This window comes from Dermacentor variabilis, chromosome 2, assembly GCF_050947875.1.
Source record: "Dermacentor variabilis isolate Ectoservices chromosome 2, ASM5094787v1, whole genome shotgun sequence".
NCBI classification, from domain to species: Eukaryota; Metazoa; Arthropoda; class Arachnida; order Ixodida; family Ixodidae; genus Dermacentor; species Dermacentor variabilis.
In genome coordinates, this window is record NC_134569.1 from 248,438,886 (window position 1) to 248,460,678 (window position 21,793).

The 21,793-nt window shown below is 46.8% G+C and overlaps 1 protein-coding gene across 2 annotated transcripts in view; it reads left to right on the forward strand.

Moving 5' to 3' along the window:
* Positions 1-21,793, forward strand: part of LOC142573223 (proteasome adapter and scaffold protein ECM29-like) — a 297,184-nt gene that overhangs the window by 201,033 nt on the left and 74,358 nt on the right. For both annotated transcript variants that reach the window (XM_075682816.1, XM_075682817.1), the window contains exons 22-23: positions 12,515-12,580; positions 21,266-21,477. In XM_075682816.1, coding sequence (XP_075538931.1) covers positions 12,515-12,580; positions 21,266-21,477 — 278 coding nt within the window. The remainder of the gene's footprint in view (positions 1-12,514; positions 12,581-21,265; positions 21,478-21,793) is intronic.

The window sequence follows — 21,793 nt, forward strand, 5'->3', positions numbered from 1 at the left end:
CGCAGATACTTGGAGACTGACAAAGAAGCTTGAGAACAAGTTAAGGACCGCGCAAAGAACAATGGAAAGAAGAATGATAGGTATAACTTTAAGAGACAGAAAGAGAGCGGTTTGGATCAGAGCGCAAACGGGTATAGATGATATTCTAATAGACATTAAGAGAAAAAAATGTCGCTGGGCAAGTCATGTAATGCGCAGATTAGATAGCCGTTGGACCATTAGAGTGACAGAATGGGCACCAAGAGAAGGAAGAGCAGTAGAGGATGGCATGAAGACTAGGTGGTGCGACGAAATTTGTAAGTTTGCGGGTGCTAGTGGGAATCGGTTGGCGTAGGACAGGGGTAATTGGAGATTGTAGGGAGAGGTCTTCGTCCTGCAGTGGACATAAATAGGCTGATGATGATGATGGTGGTGGTGGTGGTGGTGATGAAATACAGGGAATTTGTATATTTTCTTCTATGATTGCAGGTTTGTCACGGCAATAGTCCACACTTATGGGGTTGTTTCAGGCACACATTCAGCGTGCACTTCATTGAGAGTGGAGGTATTTAGTTAAATGTGGCATGACAAACTAAACGGGCTGCAAAATAGAATAAGCATGAGGTGACGCACATAACCAGGAAAACAAAGCAGATATAAACGACCTGCACATGCTAACGTGTTGCACCTTTCATTTACTTTCTTTTATTTCATTCGTTGGATTTTCTTTACAAGACTGTCTCCCGTGCTCTACTGTTTCCATCTTAACATGAAAGTGAATTTATCAATTTATTCCATATACTCGCCAGTTCGCACATAGCAACTATACTTGCTGATGAATTAATATGTAGTAATTACTTAATGAAGAGAGACAACTTATTATAAGAATGTAAACTTTTCACGTTTTACTGCCATTGAAGGCAGTAGCAGTATCGATATTTAAAGTTAATAGAAATATTTGTAGTGCATCAAGGGTGGTAATTTAATGCAAATGCACATAACATCATCATGCGCAATATATGCTTGCTAGTTTACATAACAATTCTAGCTTAGGCAATAAATTATGTTCACAACTATCCCACGGGCGGGCCATTTGCATATGATAGCATGAGACAAGTTACTTGTTAATGATTTAAGAGAGGACTCGCGGATTATATAACAAGGCTGTTGTAACAGGTAAACTTTCACATAAAAATGCATAAACGGTTGGGCCAGTAGGAGCTATATATTCATTTCAATGTAGAAAAAAATAAATTTATGCAGAAATGCAAAATTTTCTAAAACGAGCAGGGGCCTCACAGATGCAGATGATGCAGATGTAAGATTCAATGCTTCTGACGGGTTGACCGAATGTTTCCACGACATATCACCTCCAGACCTCACTCCTTTCTCTCTTCTCATTGACCTATCATACGTAAAGTAAAGCTCCTGCACCTTTTTAATCATGTGGCGTAATCTTATTAATGTTGTCTCTGCATTACATCATCACCTCCAGTCTCCTAACCTCTGTCGCTTCTCATATTGAGCTGTCATATGACATAATGTTGTCCCCACATTGGCATCACCGCTCCCGATGCTTCTTTACTTTCTCATTTCTTTTTGCTCATTCTGTAGTTACGCACCTCAACCGTATTGCTGGGCATTGCATCATTACATCAGTTCAGAGCCAATGATGATGTCAAGATGATGCAGGTGGTGCAAAGCCAGAAAATGTGGCTTGATCAAAAGGCTGATAGAAGAAGGCAACCAGTCCAGTGCAGAACCGGATCATGCCGAACGTGTGTCTCAAAAAAGTGATGAAAGGCTCATTTTTTACATTAGCGCAGCTGTGTGATTAGGAAGTTTGTTCTGAAAACAAAGTGTGAACACTGTCGCAATATTCTACTAACTATGAAAAAATATTTTAGTCAGCTGAGCGCAGCTGACTACACACATCTAGCTGCAGGTTAAGGTAGGCTTGCTGTACCCGTTTGGCCATCTCTGTAGATTTATTAGAGATTTTGAGGACTTGTTCACAAGGTGTTTCAGTACTCGGGAGCTTCATCATGAAAGCATGATGCATGGACTTTACTGAACTCATAAGGAAAAAGCGGGAAGTTGCGGTCGGCTGCTCCATTCGCACGGACTCACTTGTCGCCGAAATTATTGCTTTCTATGTAACTACTCGTCTCCATTTCTTTGTGAAGTCTTTGAAACGCGCGAACGCTAAGCACCGTGCATCTTCAAAATATATGAAGTTAAGCTGCTGTACGTGAGACTGGGTTATATGAATCTGTTTGAAACGTTCTCATCTATTGCACTTTTTATGGTGAAGCAATCCCAGCACCTCGGATGAAATTCTTTTTATTGATGTACAGTGATCCCTGTAGAAAGAAACAAAGCCGATGCATGACTGACCCCAGCATACTCCGAAACTTGCACTCTCTACCTGTTTATGATTAATATTTTGTGTCTCGTGTTATATTTTTGTCAGGCACGGAACATAGGAGATCTCTTTATTTGTTGATCATATTTATTAATTACATAGACCAGGTTTCTATTCCTGAACAATTTTCTAAAGTGATTGAAATGACATTTTTACGTTTGCACATTGCATGCCGTATTTTTGATTCGGCAGTTATTTAATGTATGCAGCAAGAATGCTGGTATCTATGCCTTTAATTTTATCTGGATATCTGTAAAGTCTCTTTCCATGGGACACCTTTTCTGTAAGACCTTCTGGAATAAAGTTTACCTGGCAGTGCTTTTATTTCTAATGCTTGCATTTAATACAAGCTTCGTCTAAGCACGGCGAAGCTTGTTGCTGCACGCTATCTCTGAAGCGGAATAAGCTAAAATGATTACAGCACTATAGCTGTCCTTACTCTTTATCCTGTTTTCCTTAAGCTCTGTTTCGGTGCTCTTTGTTAAATAAAGTACTAGTGGAGGCTAACAAATTGTCGAATGAAGACATTTGGATATGGCTGTAAACCACTGGCAACCGTGACTGGAAAGCTCATAGTGGTGAGCGAAGCTGTAACTGCACCTATGCACTGCAGTTCATTGTGCGAGTAATTTAGGTGTTTTTTTCGTTAGTCTTAATAATTGCATGTATCGCCCTTTTGCCCAATTACCCATGCGAATAACTGTTTTCGTTCTCTTCTTGTGTGTACGACTTCATTTTGCGCCTTTCTACACACGTACAGCTCCCGAATTACCGTTTCCAAACTCTAGCACCAAAACTAGGCCATGCTGATACCGTTCGACACATGATTTTTGCATTATCTTGCTGCTCCAGCCTTAAGACAACGCTTCAAGATGTGTAAGTTCTGTGGCATACCGCACCACTGAAGTTAAATAACCTCCAAGTGTCTTGCGTAGAAACTGAATGCAAGAAAACTACAGCATGTAGCAGATGTGCCTGGCTTTCCACTTGCTTGCCGAGCGCAGAAAGCCCACGAGTCCAGCACAGCAGTGGCGCAACGCAGCAGTTCCCTGCAAAAGCCTCATGTGGGAGCCGGCGCTTTGGACACTGTCCCAGTGTGCTCCCAGTATTCTAGGCATGGAGGGTTCTAGGTCACTCAACAATAACTATTCAAACCGTGCTCGTGTTCCAGACCGCCGTGTGCTATGGCCGTGTGAATCTCCGCATAGGTCCTATTGGTCAAGTTAATGCAGTTGCTCATTTTGATGCTAGCACCAAGGCGCCCTTCAATTATGGCCCTTTCGGGCAAGCGATACTTTAGGAGAGTGGCGGTACACATGCTTGGGGTTTGCATCATCATGGCAACAAGAACAGCAGCCGCGCGGCACCTCTTTTCCAAAGCAGATTTTAAAAAATTATTATAGTGACTTGCCCGGCTCGCTACCCCCTTCCCCTACCTAACCCCCCCCCCCCCATGTCACATGCGCAGTTCTTTTTTCTATTGTTGTTGCTTTAGCCTGTGCCCGCGGTGCGTTTTTTATGCACGCACAGACGCCGCGCAATAGCTTTCTTTTTTTTTTTCCATTCCGATACACACCGAATGAATGGCACGCCATGCGCGAGTACACAAATAACACCCATGCGTCCTTCGAAGCTTAAAAATGCATTGCAATTGTTTGTGCCAGACTCCAGTGCTGTGAAGATAGAACCGCGTACGGGATGTAAAGGATGAGCACAATGCTCTTTAGATAAGAACTCTGCTTCTAACTTTTGTAGTCCCTGGCATACACTACGGTGCTCTGTTGCTCGATGTTCACTCGCCCATAGCGATGTATTAAACCCATCTGGTCTACATGCCGTTCCCTCCTCGTTGATCAACGAGGGGCAAGCTCCGAGCTAATGCTATTGAAGTTGGCGGCCACTCGAAGTCATGAAGTTATTTAAATATAATGCATTTGTAATGTAAGGACAAAGTTCATTTCATTCCCTAATAGTTTTAAGGAAATATGAATATTTAAAGCAATTTGAATTAAAGGTGTATTCATTAGGTGTTCTGGACTGCTTGTGGCATGTTGACCTAGAACGATTAAAATAACTTTGTACGGATGCGCAATTGTTTTGTCACCATGAACAAATTGAAACAAGAACTTTAGTCGTGCTAATTTTGCCTTACTTTGCACTGTTAATAAAGCAGCTCTTTTTAATACAGTTGATGAATCCGTTAACTTGTATTTATTATAAATGAACCTTATTGCCTTCCTCTGCATCCCCTCTTGTAAGTTCTTTTGAGTACATAAATCAAAGAATACTGGCGTACTCCAACACTGGTCAAACAAGCATTTCGTAAGCCAGCAGATTTGTATCTGCTAGCGCCAGACGAAGGCATTTTCTCAGAAAGATGAGTCGCTTTGGCGTTCAGCATATACATTAATTTCCACTTGAGGTTATATTGTTAACATGAGTTTCCCATCGGAAAGCGTTTGTTAAAGTGACACCTAAATATTTCCCCTGAAATATACACGTGAGAGGTGTGTCATCAATAATGTAAGTAAAATCAGATACCTGTTTCTACTTACTGTTAGCACTACTTATGCTTGGGCATTTAGTCATCTGCCACTCCTGACACCAACAAAAGGCGGAAACGGTTATAATCATTGCAATCAATTTCATTCGAAAATCAGTTGTCAGTGAATAGACAGATTTTACTCTGTAATCGGGAAGACAAATCGTTTAGGTATATTAAAAATAAAACTGGGCCCAAAACACTGCCTTGTCGCACTCCAGACGTAATAGGTGCTAAGTTGGAAGCTTCGGTCTGAATACATACGAATTGTGACAGGCAGAGGGCGGCACACTCACTCATGAGTGCACTCAGTCACATTCACTCACACTCATTTCAAAGACGTGAGTGCGAGTCTGAGTGAGTGCCAATATGTGTGAGTGGACATGAGCATCAGTAAGCATGTGCGGAGGTGAGTGCGAGTGCCAGTGAGTGTGAGTGGAGGTGAGTATGAGTGGAGGTGAGTGCAAGTGCGAGTGAGTGCCAGTGAGTGTGAGTGGAGGTGAGTGCCAGTGAGTGTGAGGGGAGGCGAGTGCAAGTTAGTGCCAGTGAGTGTGAGTCCGAGTGAGTGCCAGTGAATGTGAGTGGAAGTGAGTGCGAGTGCCATTAAGTGTGAGTGGAGGTGAGTGCTAGTGTAAGTGAGTGTGAGCGGAGGTGACTGCGAGTGAGCGCCAGTTAATGTGAGCAGAGGTGAGTGTGAGTGGAGGTGAGTGCGAGTGAGTGCCAGCGAATGTGAGTGGAAGTGAGTGCAAGTGAGTGCGAGTGCCATTAAGTGTGAGTGGAGGTGAGTGCGAGTGTGAGTGTGTGAGTGGAGGTGAGTGCGACTGTGAGTGTATGAGCGGGGTGAGTGTGAGTGCCAGTGAATGTGAGTAGAAGTGCGAGTGCCATTAAGTGTGAGTGGAGGTGAGTGCGAGTGTGAGTGAGTGTGAGTGGAGGTGAGTGCCAGTTAGTGTGAGCACGGCTGAGTGTGAGTGGAGGTGAGTGTGAGTCGAGTGAGTGCCAGTGAATGTGAGTGGGAGTGAGTGCGAGTGCCATTAAGTGTGAGTAGAGGTGAATGTGAGTGGAAGCGAATGCAAGTGCAATTGAGTGTGAGTGGAGGTGAGTGCGAGTGAGTGTGAGCAGAGGTGAGTGTGAGCGGATGTGAGTGTGAGTGGAGGTGAGTACGAGTGAGTGTGAGTGGAGGTGAGTGTGGATCCTGGAAAAGTTATGGTGAGTGAGTGTGAGTATTCTCCCGCACTGCCGACCTATGCAAGTGAGTGGCAGCGAGTGTGAGTGGAGGTGAGTGCAAGTCTGAGTGAGTGCCAGTGGATGTGAGCGAAGGTGAGTGTTAGTGAGTACCAGTGAGTGTGAGTAGAGGTGAGTGTTAGTGAGTACCAGTGAGTGTGAGCGGAGGTGAGTGTGAGTGAATGCCAGTGAGTGTGAGTGGAGGTGAGTGCGAGTGAGTGCAGGGACTGGAAAAATTATGGTGAATGAGTGTGAGTGAGTATTCTCCCGCACTGCCGACCTATGCAAGTGAGTGTAAGTGGAGGTGAGTGCGAGTGTGAGTGAGTGCCAGTGAGTGAGTGGAGGTGAGTGCAGGGCCTAGAAAAATTATGGTGAATGTGAGTGAGTATTCTCCCGCACTGCCGACATGTGCAAGTGAGTGCCAGCGAGTGTGAGTGTGAGCAGAGGTGAGTATTTGTGAGTGCCAGTGAGTGTGAGTGGAGGTGAGTGTGAGTGAGTGCCAGTGAGTATGAGTGGAGGTAAGTGCGAGTGAGTGTGAGTGGAGGTGAGTGCGGTGCCTGGAAAAATTATGGTGAGTGAGTATTCTCCCGCTGTGCCGATCTATGCAAATGAGTGCCAGCGAGTGTGAGTGCGAGTGAGTGCCAGTGAGTGTGAGTGGAGGTGAGAGTGAGTGCGGGGCCTGGAAAAATTACGGTGAGTGTGAGTGAGTATTCTCGTGCACTGCTGACCTATGCAAGTGAGTGCCAGCGAGTGTGAGTGGAGCTGAGTGCAAGTGAGTGCGGGGCCTGCAAAAGTTATGTTGAGTGAGTATGAGTGGGTATATTCGCGCACTTCCGACCTATGCAAGTGAGTGCCAGTGAGTGCGAGTGTGAGTGAGTGCCAGTGAGTCTGGGTGGAGGGGAGTGCGAGCGAGTGTCAGTGAGTGTGAGCAGACATGAGTGCGAGTGAGTGCTTGTAAGTGTGAGTGGAGGTGAGTGTGAACGTGAGGGTGTGTGGGGCCTGGAAAAATTATGATGAGTGTAAGTATTCTCCCACAATACCAACCTATTGTTAACAGCCACACAGCCAATAATGGCATTATATTTTTGACGACAATATCTCTCCATCTTGGCTATTTGAGATTTCTGTATCACATATTAATGTACGGAAAAAAACTGTACTTCGATGATCTGTTATATAAGGGCAAGTTTATTCTGTATGGTAGTGTCAAAACCTCATTCTTCAACCATAGTTGAAAAATTCATGAAGTGTGGCTAAAGTGGTTCATGTAACTGATCAATATAGTTCTTGAAGTTGCCTGGGTAAAATAGTGGTTTACCTGACCTGGCGTGCTAATGGTGATTAGGAAACACTACAGTGTCATCAGAGTAGTTGGCAACCGTCTCATGGATGTGCCTTAGAGGAAGAAAAACAATGCACATTGCTGAACTTGCACAGAAGGTATGTGTTAAGTAGGAGTGTGCAAATATAAAATATCTACTATTTGATTTTTAGAATATTTGGTGTAGAGATCCACGAAGTGCCACATTCGTTGCTTGTGCTGCAGAGCCGCTTGTGCTCAGTTCTGCCCAAGCGAGAGTTTCACATTGTTTTAGGCACAAAAGAAGTGTTGAATGCTCTGTGGATGGGCTGATGTGGCTGTGGACTTGGTCACTGTGAGTCCATCCTGACATTGGCCCGATGTGGGGATCACACATGCAACGCCCGAACGGCGCACTTTGCAGAATGGCACCACTTCTGTCGGTACGAGGCTTGTACGGCACAGGACCGATCGAAAAGATAACATGACGCTGCAGACAGAAGGAACAGCAACAGAAGCAACATGTATTTCATAAAGTGTGAAGATTGGGCCGATTAGCCACTGACAGGCATGCAGATCATATCGCATATGCAGCAATGTACTTCACGCCACTTCAACAGCCTTCAATCTGACCCACACTTGTGACCTCGGGACCGATCACATGATGAACCACACTTATAAACATATTAGCAGCAAGCATTTCGCAATGGCTTTCAGCCTGTTACCACATCGGCCAGCAGTGAATTTTTGTCTCGGCCATACTACCTAAGCCATTAGGCCTAATCGGTGTCTGGCGTTGCCATCGGGCATCATTAGGTGTCGGGGAAGGTTATGGTTTGGTGCCAAATTGACGCAAATCTATTTGCAGCAGCTGTGCGACTTTAAGAAAGCCGACGAACTGCCTCACAAATGAAAATGAGGGCACGGGATGGCAACAAGGTTGTTCACGGCTGACCTCTTTACAGCACACGGAAGGGCAGTCTCTCGTTACCGACGCCAGTTGTAGACACACCTCGACCTTTTTTGGGCCCTCGCACAACCTGTCACAAGACTAGTTTAGGATTTGCACGGCTGGCAAGAAAGTGTCATACTCTGTGACCTGGTTGCATTGCATTGCAAGTTGGGAGGAGAAGGGGGTTGGAAGGGGGAGCATCGCACAAACTTGCCGTGACCCTTCAGATGTTAGAACCTGTGACAGGTGGCAAATCATGCCGAGCCTGGCAATGAAATGGTATCGATGGGGCCTCCTGTTTACTGTCAACGATGGCTACGCAAGTCATGTGATGCGCGGTCACACAGATTAGCCTTGGGATGACCCAGGTGCTGTGAAGTTGGGATAGCCCTTCTGCATTTTGGATAAAAACTAGAAAACGAAGCTTTCTTTGCCATGCATAAAAGATTGCTGCAGAATACAAGTCGACTATTAAACTGAAAACATCATTGGTATTTAGTACAACAGAACGTCTCTAATTCATTAGTTTCAGAGGAAAAAAAAAGTGCTTGATTCTATTCAACAGAAATTCTATTGATAAAAATATATTTTCGAGATTTTTTTATGCTAGAACTCGGCTGTAATTGGGACTGTCATACTAATTCGTTGTTCCCTTTATTAGGAGTAGACCGTGCTGTATGTCTCTATTTCTATGTAACAAAGTTACTGATAACTTTATCCTACATTCTTGTTCATTCTTGTTATGCAATGCTAGGAGACTCCCGAGCATGTGCAGCACCATGTTTTCTTGCCCGAAATTTGTAAACATTAGATTTTGTGGAAAACATTCTGCTATTCAATATTCAATTCAATATTTGACATTTTTCCTGACTCGATTCAATATTAAATATTCCATTCAGAATCTACTATTACGTATTCGCACAACTCTAGTATTAGGCACAAGCCTGAGGTAATTGTATGTCCTATTGATAAGTCGAACATTTATGAAAAGTTAACAGTCTTCCCCCGAAAAGCGAAACAATTATGATACCAGATCAGTACACAGCTGCACAAAGTAAGGATAGCAGTTTTATTGTTCATATAAACTTGTAAACATTCGCTTATTAAAGGGAAGCTGAAGAGTTTTCCAGAAAAAATGAGTGAACAGCTGTACGTAATGGTTTTCAACCCTCTGAATTCGAATATCGCATCGAAATTGAGCGAAAGAAAGTGCAAACAGATTTTATTTCGACGAAAAGTGCAGCAGCAGACTCGGGCAGCTCGCGCACCTCGTTTCCGCCTGTGATTGGTCGGGCGCCTCGTGACGTCAACATTGGCGTTCGTCTGGACCGGCCGCTGCCGCCACACATGAAGCACGGTGCAAGGTGGTTTGGCGCTGTGGTTTGGTGAGACGGTAATGGTAAATTTCGAGAGCTTGCGTTTCTCTAAGGAGTTCGGCGTTGCTCCCTACACGTATACGTAGCCGGCCTCTCCAAGAAGCAAAAGATGCTGGTAGCAAGCAGTACTTTCGACGCGAACGAAAACGAAGTGTTAGCATCTCCTCGTGTTAGAAATGTTCTTTGGTGAGCATGTATTGTGAGCATGTTTTTTGCAAAGCTGTATTCAGCGATCCAGTGAGTTCGTTTCCAGGCAAACAACTGTACTGCTATGTTCCTGCATGCCTCCTCGTGGAACGTAAGGAAGGATGCGATCGTCGGCATTTATGCGCTGCCCCAAAGCTGTTGGCAATCTACACAGACGGTTTACATGGGGGCAAAGTTTTCCGGCTCTTGTAGCACGTGTAATGGCCTTCATCAGCGCGCCATCCGCACGCTACTCATAACCGGAAAGGCAGCGAATTCCGTCGACTATGTGAGACAGCCGGTTTCTCTCTGTGCGCAAGGGGGAGCGCAGCGTCCTGGCGTGCGCCTGCTTTCAAACACATGAAAATTTCACACTTGCACGGCATTATGGTAGCTGCATGTTGGCTGTTTCACAACACATGTGCGAATAGAACATTAACGGCGGTTTGCGACCAAACACGCGTCAAGGGTGGGAGATGAACATGTACCTTCCGTCCAGTGTGCTAACAGGAAGGATCTAGCAGTAAATCAAAATCCAGGTTTGGACGAGTTCGTGTATTCATAAGGTCTTCCAAGACCAGTTACCATCAGTCCGCCCGCACCCGTCCTGCCTTTGTGCGTTCGTTGCCCCGACCTTTTCTCGCTGCGTTTAGAAATCCTGCTAACAGGAAGCCGTACTCTCACTCATGCAAACCGCCGTTTAATTAACGGCGGTTTGCAACGAAACCTGCGTCAAGGGTAGATGAACATATACCTTCCGTTCATCATGCTAACACGAAGGAGCTAGCAATCAATCAAAATCCAGGTTTGGACGAGTTCGTGTATTCATAACGTCTTCCAAGACCAGTTACCATCAGTCCACCCGCACCCGTCCCCCCATTGTGCGTTCGTTGCCCTGACCTTATCGCACTGTGTTTAGAAAGCCTGCTAGCAGAAAGCCGTACTCTCACTCATTCACGCAATATTGATAAACTCTGGTAGTAATCGTCATCACGGAAGTGGTTAGAGCACAGCACTGTTGTTCTTGAGCGCTTGAAATTCTTTCGATTCACAGCAGCCTCCCACTTAGCTGCAAGCTTCTTGTCTTGCGGGGAGTAATGAACACCGTCGCGGCCGCTGGTGTTCATGCAGCCGTAGGCTGCACAGAACGCTGGCGTGATTGGCCCATCACTTCAATTGATGCTGCGCACGTCAACTACCACTCTACATACACACAAACAAAGGAATGCAGGCTCAAGCGAGATAGATTATGACGGCACGCACGCAGAAACGAGCACGGTCAGGCACGTTCGTGGAGAGTGCGAAGGAGCGAAACACCAGTGCTGACGTCACTACACCGCGATTTCTGGTCTCCACTCGCATTGTCAGCGTCAGCAGCAGCACGCGGCGCTCGACGGGGGGCGCAGCAACAGCGCAATTTTAACCGGCGATTACGTCGTTCCTAGGTGAAAAATCCCGCCCAAAATTTTACGTCCATGGTTTATAGGGTTCTCGCATCCGTATATGAGCCTCTTATCGAATTCGACAGACTCTTCAGCTTCCCTTTAACTGAATTAACAAGCATGGTGTCAGCACGCACTGGCCAACATGAACACATCACACTTGATGACCTGAGACACTCGTCAAAATGCTGGCATATGGAAGCACGGCAGCAGCAGCAGGCCTGGTTGTGTCCATATAATTGCTATCGCAATAAAATATTTCTAGAGCTCAGTGCACATCCTTCGACACATACTCGGTGCATTGTTTTAGGAGGTTGAATTTTCAGAGCACCTACAAGTCCCTGCATTCATTTTGTTTAAGACAAGGTATTGCGTGGCTGAAATTTCACTAAGTGATTTGTATGTGCAACAAAATGGAATGCAGTAAATGGTTGAGTGATTGTGCCTGCCTAGGTGGTGTTCCACGGGGAAGTCACAATTCAGTTCAAGTTCTTGGTTGAGCCCAAAAGCCAACGTCATCTCACCAGAGGGCGCACCTTTGTTGTGTAGTCACTGCGTCACATTCTGTCTTGTTCTACATGATGCACACAATTTAATGCACTTGACTGACATTTACTTTGACAGCTTTCTTGTGCACAGTGCCTGATTTGTGAGCCACTGAGCATATAAATTCTTGTAATTAAGTGGGCATCCCAATCACCATTACTCACTGTTGGACTATTTATTTCTGGCATTGCTTGAGCATACTCAGTTTTCACAAAGCTTTGCAACAGCAATAACATGAACTCTAGCCCACGTAAGATCTCTGGAATGCACGAGATATTTCATGCAACTTTTCCTTTTTAGCCTTTTCTTTTCACTATTTATTCATGCCTTTAACATCGAAATTTGCATGGGAGTTGAGAAGTAAACATTTTTTAAATTGTAATTTTGTCACCCTGTGAGATTTTTTACTCATTGCCAGTCTTGAAATGTCACAGCATTGTCACAATGTCACATTACACTATCCATGTGCTGTTTAAAGAAAGTAGTGGTATGGTGAGGGAATTTCCTTCTTCTCGGTGTCTCACTGTGTGTGGCTTGTCTTGCAGAGGGCAAGGCACCTGACGAGTCTCCATCTGCTGTATGGGACGAGATCTGGGTGGAGTTCACTGCAGGTGCGTAGTGCAGTGTGCACTTTTTTCACACTTTCTGGTTTGAAGGCATTACTCCTGGTTGCAACACCTTTCTTTCCCTTTGTTCATTTGCCTTTGCTGTTATGCCATAATGGGAGCACCATCTTTGCTCATTGTCTCATTATAATCTTGGGGCATGACATACAAGGTGGCATGAAAAAATTGAGAGACCGGCTCTGTTTCAAAGAAGGTAATTTATTTATGTACATTCAAACACTGTCATGTTTGAAATAGTACCCTTGCACAGCAATACAGCACTCCTTTCCAGGACGAGTCGAGCACCATCTGCTATTTGAGCTTGATTTAAGCAATCGTGTCGGAGTGGCAACCTTTGTGGGGAGCACACGCGCTCGTTTTCCCCCACATCGTCGCGAACGCGTCGAGAGCTGGCATAGACAAGGGCGAGATGCACTACACCCTCTCCAGGTTCTCCCTCGCTCTCACAACGTGCGCATCCCCCCCCTGCCCCCAACACGCTGGAAGGTATGTGACGAGCGAGGAGGACATTCTTCTTGCAAAGGTAAAAAGGTATGAAAAAGCGCCACCGGGCAAGACTCTCTCTCTCTCTGGTGCCCGACCTCTAACCTGCTGGACTGGATTCCCTGCTGCGAACTGTGAGCGCCCTCATTTGCCTAACTATCTCAAGCAACGAAACTATGCTATTTATTACTTATTGCAAAGAGGGCTTCCTTCTGCCAGAGTCATTTATTGCTTGTAGCAATGAACGTAGCTAGTGTTGATGCTGCTGGCTACCTCATTCGTTTGAACCCAATGTAGCTGCGATTATATGTGCTACGGGTTGGGGAATACCAAGGAACGACTGTGTGTGACTAGATCCGGAGCTTGCCTTCAGCCCTAGCCACATGCAGAGCGTACGCACACATTTGGCGCTACGAACATGGATGGAATTTGGCAACACGACGAGTCTTCTGTGTGTTGGCTCTAGGACTACCGACGTTTCAGCAAACAATGGCGGCTGGCTTGTCTGACCTCTCAGATTTGTTCATGTTGTCAGATGTAGTGGTGCAGAATCAGAGACCTATTGCTTAGGCGGCGGCAGCTGCCAAACATGCCGGCAGCTTTGGTTTTGAGTTCTTCACGCAGAACAGTCAGGATTACGGAAATGCCACGTTGACAGGGGTTAGCCCTGATATGAGGCGTGCCACATTGGTCACCCCGCCGCTTTGCGATGCGGACATAGAGGCACACAAGCCAGTAAATAGCTCGACCCGAGCAGCGGAGGCATCCGAACCTCCGGGCGTGTGTCTGCCGTTGAGCAAGACAATGTTGCAGAACGCGCTGCAAATCATGCAGAGCTTAGCCGACGCCCTGCAAGGCACAATGCAGGCCCCGTCACAGAGCTGGCAACGACGGATTAAGGTAGACATGCCTACCTACAGTAGGTACCACAATTGCATGAGTGAAAATGAGTACCTCCACCATCTGCAGTATTACCAGCAAGCAACAGGGCTTTCAGACGTTGAACTTCTCACGCGCGTGGTCCCTGTTTCACTGACTGAGCAGGCGGCTCGATGGTCGCAACTGTCTGGACACGGAGGCCGCATGGTAGGAGAGTTCCGTGTGAACGTCCACGAGAAATGTCATCCTGCCAGCTACGAGTGACATTTAAGGAGAGAGCTTGAGCTTCCCACTTAGCATACGGATGAGCCCCTGCTGGAGTATGTTCGAGCGATGGATGCACTTTATCATCTCACAAACCCTCTCGCCACCGATGCTGCGAAAGTTGAGTGCATCAATGGCAAGCGCACACGACTTTTATGGCCTACTTCAGAGGATGTAGGTTTAGAGACCTAAACGAACTCGCTGCCGAGGCGAATCCCATCCAGGGGGACATCCTCGCGGCGTGGGCATACAGTCTGCCTCCACCCACGGTGCTGTCACTCGAGCCTCGGTGCACGTGGAACAGTGGTGTGATCGCTTCACACTCGTCTGGAGTCGGCGCATCGGCATCGTTCACTGACAAGCAGGTCCAGCATAGTTAAGAATTTTCACACTGCCCCATGGACCCGTACGCCTAGGCACCGCAAACAGCACCGACTAACGCTGCACACAGTGCACAATGGCAGGAAAGTGGGGCCAATGCAAGACAGGAGGAGTGGCACACATCAACCACAGAGTGAGGAAGCTACGGCCCGCCGGATTGGAGCGACGGGCGCCCAAGCCACCGAGGCTTCAGCCACCATTGCTACAGGTGTGGTGGACCAGGGTGCATTGCCCGTGACTGCGGCCACACGCCGGGCCGAGGCGAGGCCGCTGGTGATCCACCTTGCATCCCCTGCAGAGATCTCGAACACAACAGGTGCTGTCGGATTACTCGTGCCTTTGGCTTGTCACATAGAAGACATTGTGGACTCGCCGGCACCATTCATCAAGCTAACAATAGCCCCCAAAAAATTTGCTGCATTATTGGATATTGGAGCAAGCGCTTCTTTATTTGGTGACAAGGTGTTGCATCATCTCTGCAACAACAATATCCACTTTAGAGATAATGACACCACCTTCCGACTTGCTTCCGGCACAGCATAATTCAACGGTGCAGCTAGGCTAGTGATCGTTTGGGATAAATGCGTCAGGCAACAACGCCTCATACATCTCCCCGGCCTATCAGTGCCTGTTAACTGGGGTTGAGACTTTTTTGTCAAGTCAGGCATTGTGATAGACATTGGCAGCGGAGGTTGCCGAGAGAACAGAACGGGTGCTTTCAAGCTTCTTGCAAAAGCGCCCGTGGCAGCAGAGACATGCCAGTCTCTAGGTGCGGCACGAGTGGGCCGCACCAAGCCACAGCCAAACGAGCAAAAGGTAATCGGTGAAGGCGAGGAGAGTAACACAGAGACGGTAGCAGAAAAGTGTGCCACGGTTATGCGAGGGGTAGTGCACCCACTTTTGTCAGAGGTGAACAACATGTCACCGAGAGAAAGGGCACGACTGTCGTCGCTGTTGTACGAATACGATGCAATTTTCACAGGCTGTCCGGGCCGCATATTGCTAGTCAGGCACAGGATAGACACGGTTGACGCTGCCCCACAGAAATGTAATCCTTGGCCGATTAGCTTGACTAAGTGGAAAGCACTTGACAGCACCTTATAAGAACTCATTGACACAGGCATTGTGGAAAAGTTGAACTGCTCATGGGGCTTCCCAGTAGTTCTTGTCCCGAAGAAGGATGATACTTATTGTATTTACTTGAATCTAGGCCGGCCCCGCTTCTAAGCTGACCGCCGAATGTCCGAAGCCAGTAAAAATAAAACTTACCTCGAATGTAAGCCGAACAAAAAGGGAGGACAGCATTCACAAAATGAAAATAGCATTTGTTTAATATGAACATGCCGAGCTCACTCTACGTTGTCGTCGCTGCTAGTTTTGCATGATTGTAGACGCGCACACGCTCACGTCCCTGTGCCGACGCATGCGCAGACAGTGCGGCACGATCTCGGTGAACAGCTCCTCTCTGGTATCGCACGGTTATCTTCCTTATCGCTGTCAGTCTCCTCATTGTGGCACAGGAAGAAAGTGTCTCCCATTGCCCCTCCATTGACTGGCATTTTTCTCATCAATGCTGATGTCCCGCCGAGCTTGAACGTTTGACGATGGCTCTGCGGCTAGCACGACCTTTCGTTTTAAAGAGGCACTATAGTAGCATCGTCTGTTTAGTGCCTTTACTATAACGCCACGCCACACGCACAGGACGCCGAAACGACACAGGTCAAAATGGTGACTTCAGTTGGCTACTTGCACGGCTAGTAGCAGCTGCGATACTCTTTTCTAGATGGCGTTAGCTATGCACCATATTTATAATTTTTAATTACAAACTGGCTGTTGTATTCAGTTTCGTTATTCATTTGAGTTCTTTATTCCCCAGGGGGCGCTTCTGTTCTTTGTTGTATATATGGTTGTATGTGTTCAATAAACGGCTTTTTACATCGGGACAGCTGGAGTTTTGACACCCACCTTCGAAAATACCACACTGGCGCATTCTTTAAAATTTGCAAATCTAAGCCCTCCCTAAAATTTCGTATATCATTATTTGAAGAAAAACTACCGGCCTAGATTTGAATAAATACGGTATTGCCTTTGTGTAGACTACTGCAGGCTGATTGAGGTTATGAAGAAGGATGCGTAGACCCTACCCCCCATTTCCTCTTTAGTGTCTAACCTAGGCGGGGCAAAGCACTTGACGACGCTCATTGCTAGTCGTGGATACTTTCAGGTCGAAATGGACAAGTGTGACAAAGAGAAAACGGCTTTCACTTGTCACAGGGCGCTCTTTCAATTTAAGAGAATGTCTTTTGGTTTGGTTGGAGCTCCCGCTACTTGGATTGATGGACGGAGTGCTATGAGATACGAAGTGGCAACATGCTCTCGCATATCTGGATGACATAGGGGTTTATTTGAAAACATATGAGGAGCACTTGCATCACTTGAGAGACGTCCTAGACATGCTGAGGTCCATGGGTATCTCGCTGAAGCCGAACAAAGCTTAGATAGCTGCGAGCAGAATAGCGCTATCGGGATTCATGCTGTACAACAGCCGCATTCTGCTGAGTGAGGATAAGCTCGAGGCTATACTGGAGTGCCCGTTTCCAAAAGATATCGGCGAACTGAGATGCTTTCTGGGATTGGTGAACTTTTATCGCCAATTCATTTCAGACTGCGTGGCAGTGCAAGCGCCTTTGATGAAGCTCTCGAGGAAAGACGAACGGTGGACTTGGGGTCAAGAACAGGAGGTGGCACTGCGTGGCCTCATGACACGGCCGAGTTGACTCTGCCAGACTTGAATAGGGAGTTTGCAATCCAAACAGATGCAAGCGATCTGGGTTTAGGTGCATTTTGCTTCAGGGGCACAGGGGCACTTTCTGACCGGTTGCGTTCGCGAACCATTCGTTGACGCCGGCAAAAAGGTGCTACTCGGTGACAGAGAAGAAGTGCCTCACAATAGTTTTTGCCCTGCAAAAGTTCGACTATTACGTGGATGGATTGTTATTCAAAATTGAGACTCACTACATTGCTCTCACTTGGTGGAGGTGCTTGAGCGAGCCAATTGGCCACCTGGCGCATTTGGCACTGCTTATGCAGTGTTACGACTTCATCGTATGCTACCTCAATGCTTTCACGACTCGTGCATCACTGGGCACGCAAGCGACCCCAAGACTTATGTTAGGTTGTGTCACCTTACTACCTGGCCAGGCATGAAACGAGACGTGATTCTCTATGCCCACTCGTGTCATGTGTGCCAAAGTATGAAGCCTCGAGGCGGACGACTGCCCGGCTGTTGCGTTCTCTGAAAGGCATTAGGGCTGGGATACCTACCTTCCAGAGATCGGGTTTGCATTGCGATTGACAGTGAACTGCTCGACTGGTTATGCACCTTGTTCTCACAAACTGGGAAGAGGGCTGCCAAATCCAATGCATAGGGTTCTCGCGGATTACAGTGGAATGCCAGGCTTGCCGGCAGCACGAGCTGAATGCGCGATGCCCCTACGTGCCAAGATGACGGAAGCTTTACACAAAGCATGCCGTAATCTTCTCAGTGCTAGGGCACAACGGAAGGCACAGTACAACCACTCGCATCGGAAAATCTATTACAAAGTGGGCAATCTGGTGCTTCGACGCTAGCACGTTCTCAGCAATTCTAGCAAACAGTTCGCTGCCTCACTGGTACCGAAGTGGACCAGCCTGTATCAAGTGTGAGGGAAGGTTTCCTTGCTTGTTTAGTGGCTCGAGAACATGAAAGGAAAGCCAATCAGTGGGCCAGTACACGTATGTGATCTGAAACGTTACTTGCCGCATGATTAGCAGTGGGATGAAGATCGGACCCTCCCTCAACTGCAGTCAAAGAGAGAGAGCAGCCAGAACCAAACAGTGAGCCGATAGCCGTGCTACAATTTGTGTAGCAGGTGGAAGTGATCTGACTGCTATAGTTGCGTAGTCCGATGACTGCGAGGAACATTCATAAGTCCCGGTCATGCGGCATACCGCGTGAGCACACAGCCGTGCCGTGCTGGTACCTTGGTAGTTCCTGCCAGAAGCAAATGTCTAGCAACAGCAGAGCGCCGAGTATGGACGACAAGTCGTTCCAGTCTTCAAACAACCACACAAGCCCACGACAGGAATGTGGCGTGAATGTTTCAACGGATTTGCAAGCGGTGTGTGCATTGACCAAAGACTTGTGAAGGCCAGTGTGGTGATTCCCAGTCCCTGTGCTGGGAATCGTTGATGATGCTGGCAATTATTCTCTTTGTGATAGGCATTTACAGTGTTCCCGGATCCGGCCAGTCATGCTGCTTATCACAATGTCGTTACGTGCAGTGGACAATTTGAATTTCCAGAAGCAGGAAACAAGCAACGGCCGTGCGAACTGCCTGCAGTACTCACAGGCACAACTGACGCACCTGCGGCACTGATGGCACTACGCTGGCCTTGGAGCCACATGAACCACTAGCCGGCGCCCAGCGGGCGACCTCCCGGCTTGCGCAGCTGACACCTGAGGCACAGCATGGAGAGCCACCTTCAAGCCCAGACTACGATCCCACCTTGCAAGCTCGAGCAGTGCCATTGACAAGGCGTCTTTGAATCGGCATCAAGTATCTGCCAGCTGAGGGCTACAGAACTGCCAGCCCGACGCTCAAGCCGGCGTCTGCAATGCTTCCTTGGTCGCCAGCCTTGGCGGGAACTTAAGCAAACGGGTGCCCGAACCCCTCGGGTGTACCTACATCAACATATGGGGGCTTTCTTACGGGGAAGAGGCGTGGGGAGCACATGCGCCCATCTTCCTCTGAATTGTCGCGGTCGGACATGGCGGACACGTCGAGAGCCAGTGTAGACAAGGGAGAGGCGCACTACGCCCTCTCCAGCTGCTTCTCCCTTGCTCTCTCGACATGTCCTTTTGGCTTAGTGCTCATATCTGAATCATTTACAAGCTTGTATTGTGCACATTTCAGTATCAGATAGCTGTGCACTTCGCATGTTCCAAGGATGACACTTCCAAGATCTGCCTTTTCTTTTCTTTTCAGCTTTTATGTTTTTACAGCGAAGCTGTTTATGGCTAGGATTTTGTGCATTTTTGTTCTGCGTGTGTGAAAACCATGGGCCGATCCCGGAGATAGTGCAATACTGGGCCAACCCACAGCAATACTGAAGTAGGAAGCTTCAAGCCCTCTGCCAACTTCGAATATTCTGTTGGATACAAATATTCAAATCAAATCGAATATGTTGGTGGCTGTTCGGGAGCGAACCCGGTTCTTAGAATTTTGTTGTCTACCTAATATAAGAATATTGGGATGATTTTGTGCTGAATTTTAAGATAATTTGATGCTGTTAGTGAAATTGCACATGTAAAGCACACTTAGCCACTAAACACCTGAACTTTGCGAGAAAACCAGCCATTCACTATCGGGAAGCACGGGTTTGCGAACAGCAAAGGTGCACTTATTCCTTTTCTTTTTCTGTGCCACCCCCAATTCTGAGCTCATTGCATGGCAGCAAGTGCGATGAATGACGACTGGAGCAGTGTCAAATGCCTCCGAGTTTGCGGCATTTGATGCGGTACAGTAAGGCACAGGCTGGAAGGTATAACTAGTGGGAACTAACACAGACAATGCAATTGCAATGTTTCAACATAATAAATTACCCCAACTTGCTAACAAATGTATGTTCATATTATTATTATTATTATTTTATATTCGTTTCAATATTTAAAGCTAAGTATTCATATTCGATCCGTATTCGAAAATTTCGATATTTGCAAATCATTAAACATCAGGACATGATTTGCGTAAGATAAGAAAATCAGTTTACCTTTCTTTGAGGCGGTGAAGCTACTTTGTATCTTGTGTTCTGAAGGTATGCCCATCTGTGGTGCTTGCTTTCTGTTCATGCTTCCTTCCAGGACTTGCATTTATTTTTATTTTTTCTGTTTTCTGACTGCTTAAAGAACCACACAAAAAACGCATTCCAGGAGAATGAAGTGGGGTTGTCTTCCAAGCCTCGGTGCTGGTTGTATGTTTCTCGACAGCCGGTGGTTTTTCTGATGCTGCATAATAACAATGGTTGCAGAGCTAAACAATTTTCAAACTGTCATTGGGGGCAGAAGACTAAGGAAGGTGTGGAGTACAGAAAAGCCATGAAAGCGAATGCCGTCGATCGTGCTAACATGGCATGACTGACGTGCGTGTGCGAGATAATTACAGCGTATGTGATTGTCATATGCTGGTAAAGTTGCATAGCATTTGAAAACAGTCAGCATCCTGCATTATACTGATATAAATAAAGGCAATGATCATTACATTACAAAAATGTAATGAAAATGTGCCCTCACTGGCAAAAGACTACTACTACAGTCCCGGAATGTTTTAGGTGCTCTAAGGCCTTCTTGAAATGATTTTGATAAACAAAAGATTGAGAAACATTTTCTTAGCTTTTCATATTCTGGCTAGCATCACAATGACGTTCTGGCGCTTGGCCCCCGGTATAAAATTCAAGAAGTTGAATGTTGAACTTCATTTTCTCTCCTAATAATCTACCTGTCGCAGCGAAGCTAAATAGCATAGACTTTTGCAAAGCTGCCGTATCTATCTAAACTGACTTTCTGTTTCCCTTTAATTCATCGTGCATGCATACCAGCCATTAACATTATTTTGTTTTATGCAGGAGCCGAGTCTGGCGTGCGCCTCTACCTGAGCGAGTTGTTAGCGCTGGTCAACCAGGCCCTGGGCTGTGCTGTCTGGTCCCTGCGTCGCCAGGGTGCAGCTGTGACCTGCTCCGTGGCCCGCACCCTCGGAGCTGCGCTCGAGTGGTGCCAAGCCGAGACTGTGATCCAATCTCTGCTGGCTGCGCTGCCGGGACGCACCTGGCAGGGAAAGGTTGGGGGACTTCCCACAATTGAGAAAAGGGCAGGAAACCTGGCTTTTGAGGCACTGCTAGTATATTAAGTCAGGGACCAGGTACAAAATTCTTAGTGAACTAGCAGGAGCACATTATCAACAGTAGACTCGCACATTCTTTTGCCAGCAACTGTGGTAACACCGACCCCATATGCCATCACAGCAGAGGGCGACAAAAATATGCTACAATTCTTGAGGACAAGCCAGCACAAAGAGCGTTTAGCCTTACAGTCTGACTGCAATGAAATCTCAGTTTGACTGCTTTGGTTATAAATACTTTGGTTATAAATTACTA